At 35.6% G+C, this 14,287-nt stretch overlaps 1 protein-coding gene across 3 annotated transcripts in view; it reads right to left on the bottom strand.

Moving 5' to 3' along the window:
* Positions 1 to 14,287, bottom strand: part of grid2 (glutamate receptor, ionotropic, delta 2) — a 437,319-nt gene that overhangs the window by 63,394 nt on the left and 359,638 nt on the right. For all 3 annotated transcript variants that reach the window (XR_008606581.1, XM_055039675.1, XM_055039674.1), the window contains exon 12: positions 7,023 to 7,161. Coding sequence is in view for 2 of the 3 variants with exons in the window: in XM_055039675.1 (XP_054895650.1) it covers positions 7,023 to 7,161 (139 nt within the window). In the remaining variant the exon portion in view is untranslated. The remainder of the gene's footprint in view (positions 1 to 7,022; positions 7,162 to 14,287) is intronic.

Genomic DNA, 14,287 nt, shown 5'->3' with positions numbered 1-14,287 from the left:
CCATCTGAAAGAAGCTTTCAGTTTGACTATTTAGGCCAAATATACAAGATTTAAAATCTTACCCTGTGCCTTGTGTCCAATTGAGAAATTGTATGCCTTCCAGTTTAAAGACCAAGAATTTGACCTGCTGATGATGTTGATGTAATGGGCCAGGATATGTTGTGAGCTATGATCAAAACAAACCTATCCTGAATTATTGAGAAGTAGAGCTTCACTGCACATTACATTTCATCTAGACCCTTTCTAAAAAAGATTACAGTGACACTTGGTTGGTTGTGTGGTTTTATTTAAATGTAGTTCTCAAAGCACTGGTTGTTTTGCTTGACCTTGGGCACACTGGGGCCGAATGTACTCTCTTCTTCAAGGCATAAAATGATGTTTCTTGACATCATTTTCTCTCTGGAGTCAGTGAGGCTCTCATCAAACCTAACCCCCGGCTCGAGATAGTGTACACCATCAGTCTAAAAGAGAGAATGCAACTCCTGTTGACGGTCAGTGGGATAGCGCGCAGCATCAGTCTAAAACTGAGAAGACAGCTCCTTTAAGAAGGTGACAGTAAATGCTCTTGGTTCTGTTGGGAAATGAAAGTACCCTATCATAACTACAAAACTGAAGGTCCAAATTTAGCAGATGGAAAAAGCCAGGACTGATCAAAGTAAACCAATGCCTACCCAAGTTTAACTGAGGGAAAAAAAAGCTTCTTCCATCTAATGAATTGGTTATGAGTAGTTTGGGGGAAAAAAGCTTCTGGTAATGTCTTCCATGAAGAAGTGGCAGTGGAAAACTTGGCTCAACATATTCACACAATTCAATGTACTAAAAGGAAAATGAGCCAGTTTAGGCCAAGATGGATTTCTAGAATTAGATTACAGTCAACCACAGGGAAAACCAGTAATGTGATCTATAGTGCCAAGGAAATGTACACTGTTCTTGTTCACATAAGACTAAAAAATGAAACACAAACTATCTAGGGGAACAAATATAAGACTTTTAAACTTTCAGTTTTTTTATGTTTTGTAGTGAAAAGCTGCAATACTATAGTGAGCAAAACATTTTAAAGTAGTTTTGCTCAATGAATGGCAGCTTGGATGTTTTCTTGACAACTGGGTTGCATTCAAGCTTCAGCAAACTTTCATAGCTTTTTTTTTTTTACTGAATTGTGGAGTAGTACTTTCTTGTGTAAACATCTATTCTATACAAACACTTTTTTGACTTTAGGCTGATAGTAGAAGAAACTAAAAAAAGAAATTATAAACTTTGGCAGCTTTGGATTAAATGTACACCAACAAGCTACTTTACAAGATAAAGCTTGCTGTTACAGGAATAGAACATACTTTTGCCTTCAAAATAGTTTTAACCATCTGGATCCAAATAGTTTTAACCATCTGGATCCAAACATTCCTTATATGCTTTCGTCTATATTGACATGGTACCATCATGTGGATGTAGCAGATATGTTCAGCTGCATCTCTCAGTTTCCAGACACAGATTTGGTGTGTGAGGAGATCACCAGAGATAAGTGAATGAAAAATAATTGATGAAAGACCAATTCTGATATTTCTTTCTGAACTGAAAATATACTAAGATATTTAGAGACATATGTAAATGTTGCAACAGTCATCTAATTGGTGTGACATTGTGCAAGATGACTAGATACATCAGTGGAATAATATAGATAGTAAAAGCATTCTGCATGAATAATTAATCTATGGGTATCCCACACAAATGTGATAAAATGTGCAGGGGTGGGCTTCAGGTGGTATATTTGATCCCGTGTCTATATGTCACTGATTAATTTAGGCACATGAGTGTGTAGTATTTGCAAGCGGACAATAATTATTACACAAAGTCCAAAGAGAAAAACTAAGTGAAGCAAGTGTGTGGTAGCTATAAAAACAAAATAGAATCATGAATAAGCATTGAAAATGAGAAAAACAACAACAACAACATGTCAGTCTGTTTTGAACTATAAACGTCTTTCTCTTTTTTTTTCTTATTTTTTTTTTCTCCTTCAAACTCCTCCTTACCCATAAATTGCCACCTCTAGGGGAAAAACACAAGCTATTGTTAATTATAATGCAACAGTGCTTGAGTTGCCTTTCAAAGAGTTTGGCCGCTGAGAAATGTAATCGAGAACCATTACATGAACTAATTACTGTTTGTTTGTTAAACGCATGCTTACACACCACCCATGGATTTGAGATCCTCATATCTGGGAAACAAAACATAGCCACAAAACTCTCAACACATCCAGCTTATTGAAGAACAAGTGTACAGTACGCTTTGTCATTAATTCAGCTAATACAGTACACCCACGCAGCGGATTAAACAATGGGTACAAATTTGAGCAAAGATTTTATGATTCCAAGCTTGTCTGCCAGCACAAATAAACGTTTGCATGAATGCACACATACTGAGAAGTACTTTTTGTGTTTTTATGGTAGGGAAAACTTAAAGTTCCTCCTCTCGCTCTCATGCTGTCCTCAATGAGCTCCAATCCATCCCCAAAAAAGAAAATCCCTTTGAAGATTTTAATGAACTTTGCTGTGAACATGAATCTTTTATTACTGTCAATTAATCTTTGGCCCTAATAATCTCCTCTTCCCACCAATCTCACTTGAGAATGTGCTGGCTCATGAAGAGAATCTTTGACCAGGATTCTTGGTTTGTGATCCATTTTCATGATGTAATGCTAAGCTTGCTTTTTGCAGTTATCTTGCAAAAAAACAGAGAGGGAGTGAAGTAAGAAACATGCATTATGACTGACAATAAAATTAGTTAAAACTAAAACATTTACAGTGGATTTTGCAGAAAAAATGTCAATGGCTTTTTGTTTGTTTTTTGTTTTTGTTTGTTTTGTTTTTTTGTTTAGAGTTAAGACTTATTACAGCAAAGCAAAGAGACAAAAAGAGATGATCCCTGTGTTTAAATAGAGAGTTGACTTCCAACAATTGTGTACGCTGAGCATATCGTCAACTGTCTGAAAATTGCATCGCTAATAAAAAAATCAAATATATAAACAAATACATCAATAAATGCAGCATATTAAGGGAGAAATATGCAAAATCCAATTTTTTAGCCCTTCAATACATTACATTTTTATTTTATTATAAGGGTAATGTTTCTGTAGACATTTGTCAGATGGCATTATTTAGGAGGATGACTAAGACATTTATATCCTACTTTGTCTATATAATGACAACATATATCAATGTTTGCTGTTATGAATTAACAAAAGGTGGAAAAGTTCAAGGAAAAGCATAGTTTCGCACACCACCTTAAAAAAAAAGAAAATATAAATACATAAAAATGTAAAAGGTTTCTTCACTCAAATCTCTAAATTTTCACTACAAAATGCCATGCTTGTTTCCAGATTTATAATGTGTGTGTAGTCTTGTGGAAGTCAATGCATATAAGAATTATGTGTTTAATTGTCTTTGTTTAATGTGAATTTAATTCCTGTTTGTGTGTGTATGCGTGCGAGCATGTGCATAGACTAGTGTTTCTGTCCTGTGTGTATCCTAGCTCATTTTGCAAGCAATTATATTTCCCTAAGCAGCTCAATGAGCAAGTAAATGGAGTGAACAGCCGCTGAATGTATCTTATGACAAATAGTCAGTACATGTGTGTATGTGTGTGTCATTGCAGAGTGAAAGAGGAGCAAAGAGAGAATAAACTTGAAAGAGAAAGAGAAAAATCTTTCACTCATGTTAATCAGACTTTTTTTAGGGAACAATCACAGACTAGTCTGACCTCACTACTTTAACAGCAACACCAGGAGTCTGTTTAAGAGGGAAAAAAATGCTGGATTTTACTCTTGTCAGACAGATCCCAGAAAAAAAAAAAAAAAAAAAATGAAAAAACACCTCTGACAAGAAAAAAGATTTTCCATCAAACTTTTAGTTAACATTCAGGGAGGAACTATTTTACCTTTAACTTTGATATGCTTCAGGTCTTACCACTGAGCATGGTGGAACATATCAAAAGAGTTGGAACTGGCAAGATCCTTTTTGACAGATGTCCAAGAAATGCCTCCTGTTGCCGTGAGGGAGGAGGCGGCTCTGTCATTTCTTTTTTAGGTTCGAAGAAATTACAGTCCAAAGGTTTAAGCAATCTTATTGAGGCAGGCTGTCCAAAAATTTTTTACGGTAATATGTCTTTGAAGAGCCAATGTCAGTAAAAACATTTTAATGCCATGATATGTTTCTACTCTTCTGAGGGGATAGACACGATTTTTATTGGAAGGGATATTCCTTGTTAAAATTATCACTAGATTAAGAGAAATACAGTGTAAAGTCCAGAGGCCATGTACTTTATAAATAAACTGACATGATTTTACTAATAAAACATCTGCTTACATAATTCATTCAATGTACAGCTGGTGCAATTGGCACTAGATGCTTTTGTACTTTAAGCTGTTAACATTTGTAATTGACCTTTCCTGTATCTAATTTGTAAATATAAATAAATGTAATTGTCATGGTAAGTATTGTACTTATCTATTAACTTTGTGAGGATTTTGTATCTTATTTTCATACTTTATGTCTATCAAGTGGAATACATCAGTCCCATTCAGCGCATTCATTTCCTGTTTTTTTTTTTTTTTTTTTAATTAAAGTTGTCACCTCTCAGTCGACTTGAATGCTGAGTCTTCTTTAGTCATATGAGTTTGTGACCATTAAGGAGCCGGTTCTTTAATGGTTTCATCCCTACACTCCATCTCCTCCCTGCATTTGAGTTTCTCTTTATTAAAACTGATGAAAGAATGAAGCAAATGCATTTGTAGATGTTAACGTTTCCTAGGCATTTGTATGCAAATATAACTTGGTAAAAGAATCCAACTCTGGGGGTTGGGATTTACTTCACTGTGTGAATGGCCACATTCCCAATTATGAATTTGCAAGTTTCAAATTTAAAGGTACAATAAGTGCACTGTGATGTGAAATTAAAGATGCTTTGAATATCACTGTGGAGGTTGCATTAGTCTAGAGAGAGGAGTGTTATGTACTTCACCCTGCAAATTTAACAGTTCTGAGATTCAAAGTTTTGAACATCAAATGTCATCATCTAAAAATTATCTGAAAATGTTTGTGTGCATTTATTTTTACACTATTAAAAATAAATAATTCACTAACTCAGGAGTGGAGTAAAATCTATCTTATGAGAAAACTCATAAATCCTTAGCTTGCTACAATCAAAACTATATAATCTGATTTCATTACATGGCCAGTTTTGCTTAAAGTCATTATGAAGCAATATAGTTGATTTTTGCTCTTTTTCCTTTGGTATTTGCTGCCAAATTGTTTTGGAAGCAATTTAATCAATTAATCTTTGTAAGTACCTAAAAAGATTAAAATTACAAGTATTTCATATATATGTCTACTGCAATTTCAGCACACAGTCATTCATGAACATCCTATCTGAGCCACGAAAGAAACAGTCTGCTCCCCAAATTTTACAGCCTCCAGACATTTTCTTATTGTCAGGTCATCATGGCCCAAATATTTCCACTTTTGTCTCTCTCTCTCTGTGTCTCATTCAATTGTTCCTACGTGTTCACTTCATTTCCTCATTAAGATGCCTTTTTGTCTCACTTTCTGTGCATTGCTCACTTGTGCCTTTGCTTTGCTACTCTCCTCTGCCACCTTTCACAGTTTTCCTAAAGGATTCACACCGAAATTGAGGGAAAACATCCAAGCGTGAAATAGTCCAGAGAGGGTTCTTGACGCTGACTTGTTATTTCATTTTCAGGATGAAACAAGGGCATTAATACTTAAAAAGCCTGCCTGCCTTGATGGAAAACACTAAGGAGAGTCATGTCTCCATCTTTTCCTGGATTTCTCTTCCATTAGTGTATTTGCTTGTTTATTCTATCCCTAACAATCTAATTTACTAGCTTTCTTATACAAATGCATTTGGGCTTATTTTTGCCTGTGTGATGTGTTACTGAATTGTTCATGGTTAAAGAAAATTAGAGACCAAAGAAAACAAAAACATTCCAAGCGCAAGAAGAAAGAGAAACAAAAAGTGATGGTGGTTTGATGGAGAGAAATATTTTTGTTTACTCCAAAGCCGAGCACAACTGTGGCACTGCCAGGCATAGCGGATGCTTAGACATGCATATTAGCCCAATGAGAGATGAGCACTTCCTGCTTCTCTGCTAGTGGCAGAGAAGCAGGAAGACATATTATCACAAGGACAGAATAACATGGGGCATAGACCCTCAGGGAAAGGATGTGTGGAAAAAAGTAAAAGAACAAAGATTTGCCAACTTCTTCGACATCTTTACCCTGGACACAATGTGTTGCAACTGCTGCCATTAGGCTGCAGATACAGGAGCATTAATGCAAGGACAAAGACACTGAAGACCAGTTTATACCCAGTAGCCACGAGGACATTAAATAACCTCTAGTACTATTTATCACCCAAATTTGCTATAATCCATGTAATTCTATTGCATGTTTGCTATAATGACAGAAAAGATTATTAATATTCTTATTAAATTACAACTAATTCCATGCTTCTTATCTTATTACTATCTCTCCTCATCAGTGCTATGTACACTCATCTTTTGCAAAGGAGAGGACACCACCTCACAATGTGATAAATCAATGATTGACAACAAGAGTAAGAAGGTGGTTTGTGTATTTGTGTGCGTGTGTTCGTGCAGAGAGAAGCAAAAAGGGTTCTAAAATTTTCAAGTAGACAGCTGAACTTACTTTTTAAAACGCAATGAAATCTATGCAATCCTTTATAAATGATACTCATGGGTTTTCTCAAAATCAAGAAGATGCTTTTGAAATCGTCTCTGGTTTAGGGGACACCTTAATCCAAGGAATGTGATGGTTGTAGTCCTGGCTATGTGTGTATGTGGTCGCTCCTGACGCTGTGACACCAGAGCAGTCCATATTTTATTAATCTGCCCCAAATTTATCTAGCAAAAACTGATAAATGCTGCCAACATGTTTTTGTGTCTTTTTTTTGTAACTTCTCTCACCAGGTCCTAATTTGTTAGTACTTACTGTATAGAGTTTTCTATTCGTGAGATGGTGAGGAAAGCTGCTAGATTGGCAGTGTAGGAAGAGATAACAATGAGAGCAAACATCCACCAAAAACCCATCATCATCCTGGTTGCAAGGGTGGTGTATGGGACTTCTCCACCTAGAAAAAAGAAAGAAAGAAGAAAACAGTTTAAAAAATGAGTGAAAAAAGAGAACGTGTCAAATTACAAACATACAAGCATTACTTTATTTAAGAAGAAAAGTATGCTCAAACAGTGCATTACATCCTGACAGATTATGTCTGGATTAACAAAATGTGACCTAACGTTTTGGATTGAAACTGATCTCCACTGTGTGGAATATAGACCACTACACACTGAATCAGAAAATCACATGCCTCAGATATCACAGCTCAGATTTCACACAAGACATATAAATACATAAATAATTAAACTGCCTTCTTTTAACGCCCAATGATGATCAGAGGACATTTATATATCAGATAAAAACTTAACAGGAAGTTAGCCAAAAAATGTGTTTAATCATGAGCCTGTGAGCCTTTGTGTAGTCCCATTCAATAGATGGTTGTTGATATCAGTAATTCTTCTCCTACCAAAACTCCAACACATATTTGACACCTCCATAATCCCATATTCCTTTTATCCTGCCACTTTCCCATCCATGGCGTTTTTTGTGTTTTTGCCACCTTACTCCTTTTGCCAGGTTAAAACATTTAATTCAACTTGAATTTGTTATCTCTCCACACTCTGGGTTTTATAGTGTACATTGGATGTTGACAATGGGTTTTACAGTGAGCCTGAAGGCATTATAATGTATAGCCATTGTATTTCATGCAGCTCACATAATCCTGCATGGCTTATGTAGCGTCCTATGATATGTCGCACTTATTTTATTTAATTAAAAATGCATTTCAAATTCATGAAATGTCTATGATCCTTTTTAATAAATATTAAAAATTGTTATGATTAGATAGCTAGGAAATATTATCAGTTGAACTCTTCTAAGAATATATTTTTAAAACACCGTTCATGAGAAATCCAGAAGATCTGAATTTAACCTTTTTCCCTTATGAATCTATGTATTGGGTCCAAATATGTCTGTCTAATGTAGAATTGATTATGTCAAGAATGAAGTACTATGTTGGTAAACATCTTAACAGCAGGAAATTAACATGTTTTAACTTAAAGTTGACTTTCAACATTCCCTCTCTTTAAAAAGAACATAATATCAGAAGATAAATCAGGTTTATCACCAAGAGTTGATGGAGATAACAGGGTCAGGATAATATCCTTCATGTTAGGGGTTGATTATTTTAGCAGCTAAACAAATGCCTAGTTAGAGTTTCAGGATTTCTTTCTCACAGTGAAGCTTCTTATTTACACTTGAAAGTACAGAGTTTCTGTTTTGGCAAGACACCGTACAAATTTGCTTTAGTTAAAAATCTGTAAAAAAAAAATAAAAAAAGAGAAAGGTTTGTGTTTATGTTTCTGGATTCTAGAGCAGGCTAGTCGTGTCTTTGTGAACACAGCTTGGCAGCATCAAAGGGGCCCTGCTTAGTCTGCTCGATATAGCTTTCCATTCTTTTTTATGGTTTTCCTCCTCTGCGCCTTCTTCCTCGAGATGAAGAATCAATCTCAATCTTTTGCTCATAAGGTTCACCCAGGATGTCGCAGTTCTCAACACCTACTTCATCCTAGTCACTTCTGCAGGTTTGAAGTAGAACATTTACCAAGATGTTTATGTGTTTCGTTTTAGTATGTTATATGCCTGTTGGTCAAATTGTAGTAAAGTCTACCTGTTAAAATAATGACAGGTGGTCTTATAATACTGAAGCATCTGTTTATAGCCATTGAGTCATTCTGATTCCTCATAGTCATAATGACTAAGAGGACTCCGAGTCATTCTGAACCTCTCTGAAAAAGTCTTCAGAAAATCTCGTAATTTTTAGACTTATGTTTCTGTGCCTGTTTCTGTCAAATCTCACAATTGACATGTTTATAGTTTTCTTCAATCCAAAAAAATACCAATGACTTATGATTCCAAAGTATTCTTTGGAATGCTTTATCCTAATAAATGTACAGTAACTACCCTATGGTCCTATCCATCAAATAATACATTGCACTTGAGAGAACCAAAGTTTGAAATGTAATGAAGTCTTATCAAGTTAGAAATGCGCTCACATTTGTCTATTATGAGGCAGCTGTTCAAAAGAAGCACTGAGAGTCTTTCCCTACCCTTCATGCTGTGTTAGACTAAATTTAGAGGCCAAAATGCTGAGACTACATCAAACTTAATCCTTAAACGATGCAGTCAATATAACGAGATAACTGAAAGGCATAAAATATCAGGCCAGGTAAAGTATTAGATTTTTTCTGATGCTGAAATGTTTTTTGTATTGAACTGAATTAAATTGTCTCATTTTACAGCCAAAATGAATCTGTCTTTTACATTCTCTGAATATAAGCATTTGAGGCATTTTTTCTTCAAGGATATTTTGAACAAAAGACGTCTTCAAATTGATACAATCCATTATCCTCCAAAAATCTTAAATATATTGTAAATAATGCTTTTTAAATCAGTTATCACATTTTACATTCTGACCTGAACAACTATTATAGTGAATAAAAACATAATTCACTGGTGCCTAGTTGACAATCTGTATTTTCTTATTGTGCAGCAATCTAATAAACCATCAATGCATAGTGACGTGGCTGCGGATGGCAAGATGCATCATGCTGCTTAACATGACTGACACTTCATGGCTCAAAAGTTGTACCATAAATTAAAAAAAAACATATATATATATATATAATTTTGCATCAGCTAAAGAACAACTGTTCTTGCTTTTCTAAGTCTTGGCATTTCTACATAAATCAACTAAAGACGCTTAGTCCCACAAGATGTTCTGTAAACCTGTTTGATTTTCTTTCTATTTTGCATGTAAACCGGCTTCTTGACTCCTAATTGCATGATGTCACAGTTACCCAACTACATCAGTCAACTTATTTTATATAAAAATGCAGAGGGTTGCTCGACAGATAATGCCCCAGAGACCCTTGGATTTTGAAACTAATCTCACGAAACGGCCTGAGCTAGATATTTAGACGATCCTTACAAATCCTTTCCAACTTCTGAGATTAAAGTAGGCATGCATTTCTTGCTCAAAACTTTGAAAATCCTTTATCACTAAAGGCAAGATCTCTTCAAAGTTACAGCATCAGACCTGAGTCATTGGTGGATGAAAAACAGCTCTCGTGGTTCATTATAGATGTTTAAGGAAGGAAAGCATGGCTGGAAAATGTGCTAGTGTCAACTTCAAGTAAGAACCCCTGCATCTCCACTGCCTCGTGATGTAAGACCTTTTCAACAACAATTTGACAATGTTTTTTCAGAGCTCTGAAAAATGTCCATGCGAAGGACTTTTTGATTGAATAGTTCAGCAGGTGGTTCACAATTACAACGACTACAATGAAAAGCTGCAAGGAGCATTTTAACAGTGTTCAGCCTTTACTTTTTTGCTTCACTGTCCTGTCAAACCTTTCAACCTTTGTGTTTCACTCTGTGAACTGGATGAACTTGCCAGACACACAATCAGTATTTGGAGGTCAGAAAACTGCTTGCCCTTCAAAGGTTAAGGAATGGAGACAGACACACTGTAAAATAAAGTTATGAGGCTCTGCAATTTTGAAACAGAAGCACTGATTCTTTGTATTTTTATGACGCGTTTCAAGTTGCAAACACTTTCACATAATAAATGTTGCTACAATGAAGGTCGTTTATTTATGCCACAAGAGTCTGTGCAGACATCTTCTCAAATTTTTATAGTCTATCAAACTCTGAATCAAAGGAAGGAGGCTGTTCAAAGCAACATCTCATTAAATAAGGTTCTTCTTCCATATTGTGGCAATGACTCGTCAAGAATCAAAACCACAATACTTCAATATATTGCTGTATTTACTTAGATTAGAAGGTCAAGGATGAAAAAGTCAGAAGAAAAACATCCCTTAGACAAACGAGAACCATGTAAGGTCGTGTAACTTTGTTGTGCTTACTATTTGAATATCAGTCATCACAAACAAATTGGCAATTTCTGCTAAAACAAATCCATGTTGTTCAGCGAATCAGTCAAGCTGCAGTGCCTTGTAAAAGTTTTCAGATCCTTCATATTTTGTCCCCTTTACTACCATTAAAAATGTATGTATTTAATTAGAATTTCTTGTGACAAACAACTGGATGCACTACATTTATTTGGGATTTTAGAGCAAAGGGAGTTGAAATTTTAAAATTATATTTAAAAACCATGTATGACTTTCCTTTCACATAGTTGAGTCCTCCTTGGTAATGGTGTGTCGCATAAAAACTTAATATACTGAAAGTTGGCTAGAACGTGGTTTGTTTTAAAGTGCTCAATAACTATATTTATAAGCGATTAATGATAATCTATGAATCATTACCTGAACTTAAAAGATTAACTAATGTGTATATCTAACATACCACTAAAAGAAATCAAAACAAAAAGCAATAGCTTTGGATTCAGTAACCAGCTGTGGTTCAGTAACCAGGAACCTTCTATGATAACAAAATTTCTCCTTTTTTTAATTTTGAGAAATTATACGATACACCAACAACACTTCAGCCTTACAGGTAGAAAATAATATTTTTAAAAAGCTATGGACCAGTGGCAATTAGCAGAAAATGTAGCACGCAGCAATTCAATTAGCTGAAGCATAATTCACTTCCCAGGTCCCGCATGAAGTCGTTGCAGAATTTCTTTTGACTTTGTAAGGAAACCACATCTCTGCTGTAGTTGTTTTCAAGCCATTATACTAGCAGAAAAGGAATGAGTGAAAATAATTTCTGGTTGCACATAGCTGCTGGAGACACATCATAAAAGGCCCAGCAGGGTAGAGGACAAAAGCATGCCACACCTTTTAGATCTTTATTTTTTCCAAAAAGCTGAAATATATACAGAAATGTATACTTGTCATATGTACTGCTATGTAACAATAAAAGATCTCTGGTATATAGAAATGTAGACCATATATTTACCACTATTGATTCTCTTATAAGATAGAATAAAAGGAAGTTAAATACACACCTTTGGAAAAAAAAAGCCATGTCAAGAGACATTCTTCTGCAAGAGTAGAGGGAAACCTCAAGAAACAGAAATGAAAAGAGTTGTGGACTTCTACATGTTTGGTGAGCTAAAATATTCCATAAGCCAACTCTTCAGCATCAAACAGTCACTCTATCGTTGCCTGCCTCCCCTTTTCACATCATCTTGCTGCCTTGCTTCATATCTTACTACCTTCTTCTTCTGCCTCTCCCCTCTTTTCTGCACCCTTGTTGACATTCAGCGGTGAAGGTAGCTGCAGATGAGAGCAGCTTTGAAGCCAGCCGAGCAGTGGGCACATCCAGGAGAGTTTTATATATGTGTGACTTTCTAGTAAAGCTTCAAATCTCATCACTGAGCAAGAACCGCCACTGCCACAGATTATACCCTCTACCGTCTGATGACTTGCAGGAATCATTATTTATTTATTTTTTACCATCAATTTCTTCTCTAGCACCTCAATCATACTCGACCGCCGGTGTCCCGGTGATTATAAACAACTTGGAAGAGACATATTACAGTGCCAGAGCTGGGGTGAAGAGGGAAGAAGTATGTGAATAGAAAAGGGGAGGAGGAGGACGAAAGGGGGCATGCATCCCTCCTCCAGCAGCTCTCCAGCCTTCTGCTTTTCAATCTCTTCATTGTATGTGTGCCGCCTCTAATACCACTGGCTATCAGCCAAAGCTGAGGGGGATTTTCCATGTGGTTAGCAATTTTTCAAGCCATCAAGTGCCACCATTAAAAGAATCCAGCAGGCCAGTGAAGATGAGGATTTCAGCTGAGAGGCATGAAGTTTTTGATTCAGAGATGTGCAAAATTGTATCTCCTCTAGCAGCATGCTTTCTAATTTCCTATAAGAACTTTAGACCATGCATATGTTCACAGTTACGGATCAAACAACTAGGGGTGACTGAAATGGATGATAGGCATCTGTAAGCAAAAAAAGCAACTTAAAAGATGAAAATGTAAATAATTTTATGACTTAGTATCTCTTTAAAAACTGCTAGTATTAGTGTGTATGCAAAGACGAATGGCATAAGCATAAAATAAAAACAGATTTCTTTGAGTTTGTGTATTTGTTCCCTTAATAAAATAATCATATTTTGAATACAAAATACAAAAAAATAAAAAATAAAAAAATAAAAATGAATGTCTCATTGTATTTATTAAGCTTTTAATGGAGCTAGAAAGTAAACTTTATGAATTGCTTTTTCAAGCAGGCTATTTTTGGATTTCCTTCATTTTCAACTTGAAGTTTTGCTTGCAAATATGTCTTTGAAATTGAGCTATTTCTGAAAGCTGATTCACTCACAGCCACTCATTTTTATATTCACAAAAATACTTGAAACAATAACATAGCTGGTTTGTTTTCCATATAAATACAGACCCCAGACATCAGTAAATACTTCTCAATGGTCAATTAAAGACCAGGCAGATATGTTTTTTAATATATTAAATCCAAGAGTCCACATTTAGTGATATTAATACTGTTACCTTGGGAAGTTCTCCCCGTAGAGTGACCAACTTGCAAACATTTATCAACATGGTTCATTTCTCACTCCCTGAAATGCATAAAAAAGCAGCAGCCAGTAAAGTTTAAAGCTGCGGCAGGTAATAAACCCCACTCTATTCCCAATGTATGAATGCTTGTGAGTATATGTGCTTTATTGTGGTGAGTTCCCTCTGTCCTTGCAGAATAGCTAAATGCTAAAACTCCTTCACTAAATGGGCCTCTCGGGGTATTTTGTGTGTGCTGATTTATATACGCATCATATGCAGAAAGTGCTTGACATTGGATTTGTTAAAGAAAGTCTGGCTTTCGTCTTTCTCCCCGTTGCCTCTTCAGCGCTTTTCCCTCCTTTTCATGGTTGTTAGGAACATAAAAATGATGAGATCAGCAGAAATTTCTTTGAGCATGTTTACAGAGCATATTCTCCTCCTCACCTCCCATAAATGGATCAATACAAACCACATAGCATGTAAGGGTTACAAGAGCTGAGAGGAAGCCAAGGCTACTTATGTGTGTTTGTCTCAACCGTTAAGTGGCAGTTTTTGTTATGTTCTCATTCTTCAAGGGGATAAAATATGGAGCAAAATTAGTTTAAATCATGACACTTCCTCAAGGAGCTAGATCATTCAAGTTGTAGGTGAT

Source organism: Poeciliopsis prolifica, unplaced genomic scaffold (genome assembly GCF_027474105.1).
Source record: "Poeciliopsis prolifica strain line A6 unplaced genomic scaffold, Auburn_PproV2 SCAFFOLD014, whole genome shotgun sequence".
NCBI lineage: Eukaryota > Metazoa > Chordata > Actinopteri > Cyprinodontiformes > Poeciliidae > Poeciliopsis > Poeciliopsis prolifica.
This window is presented reverse-complemented; position numbering and strand designations above follow the sequence as displayed.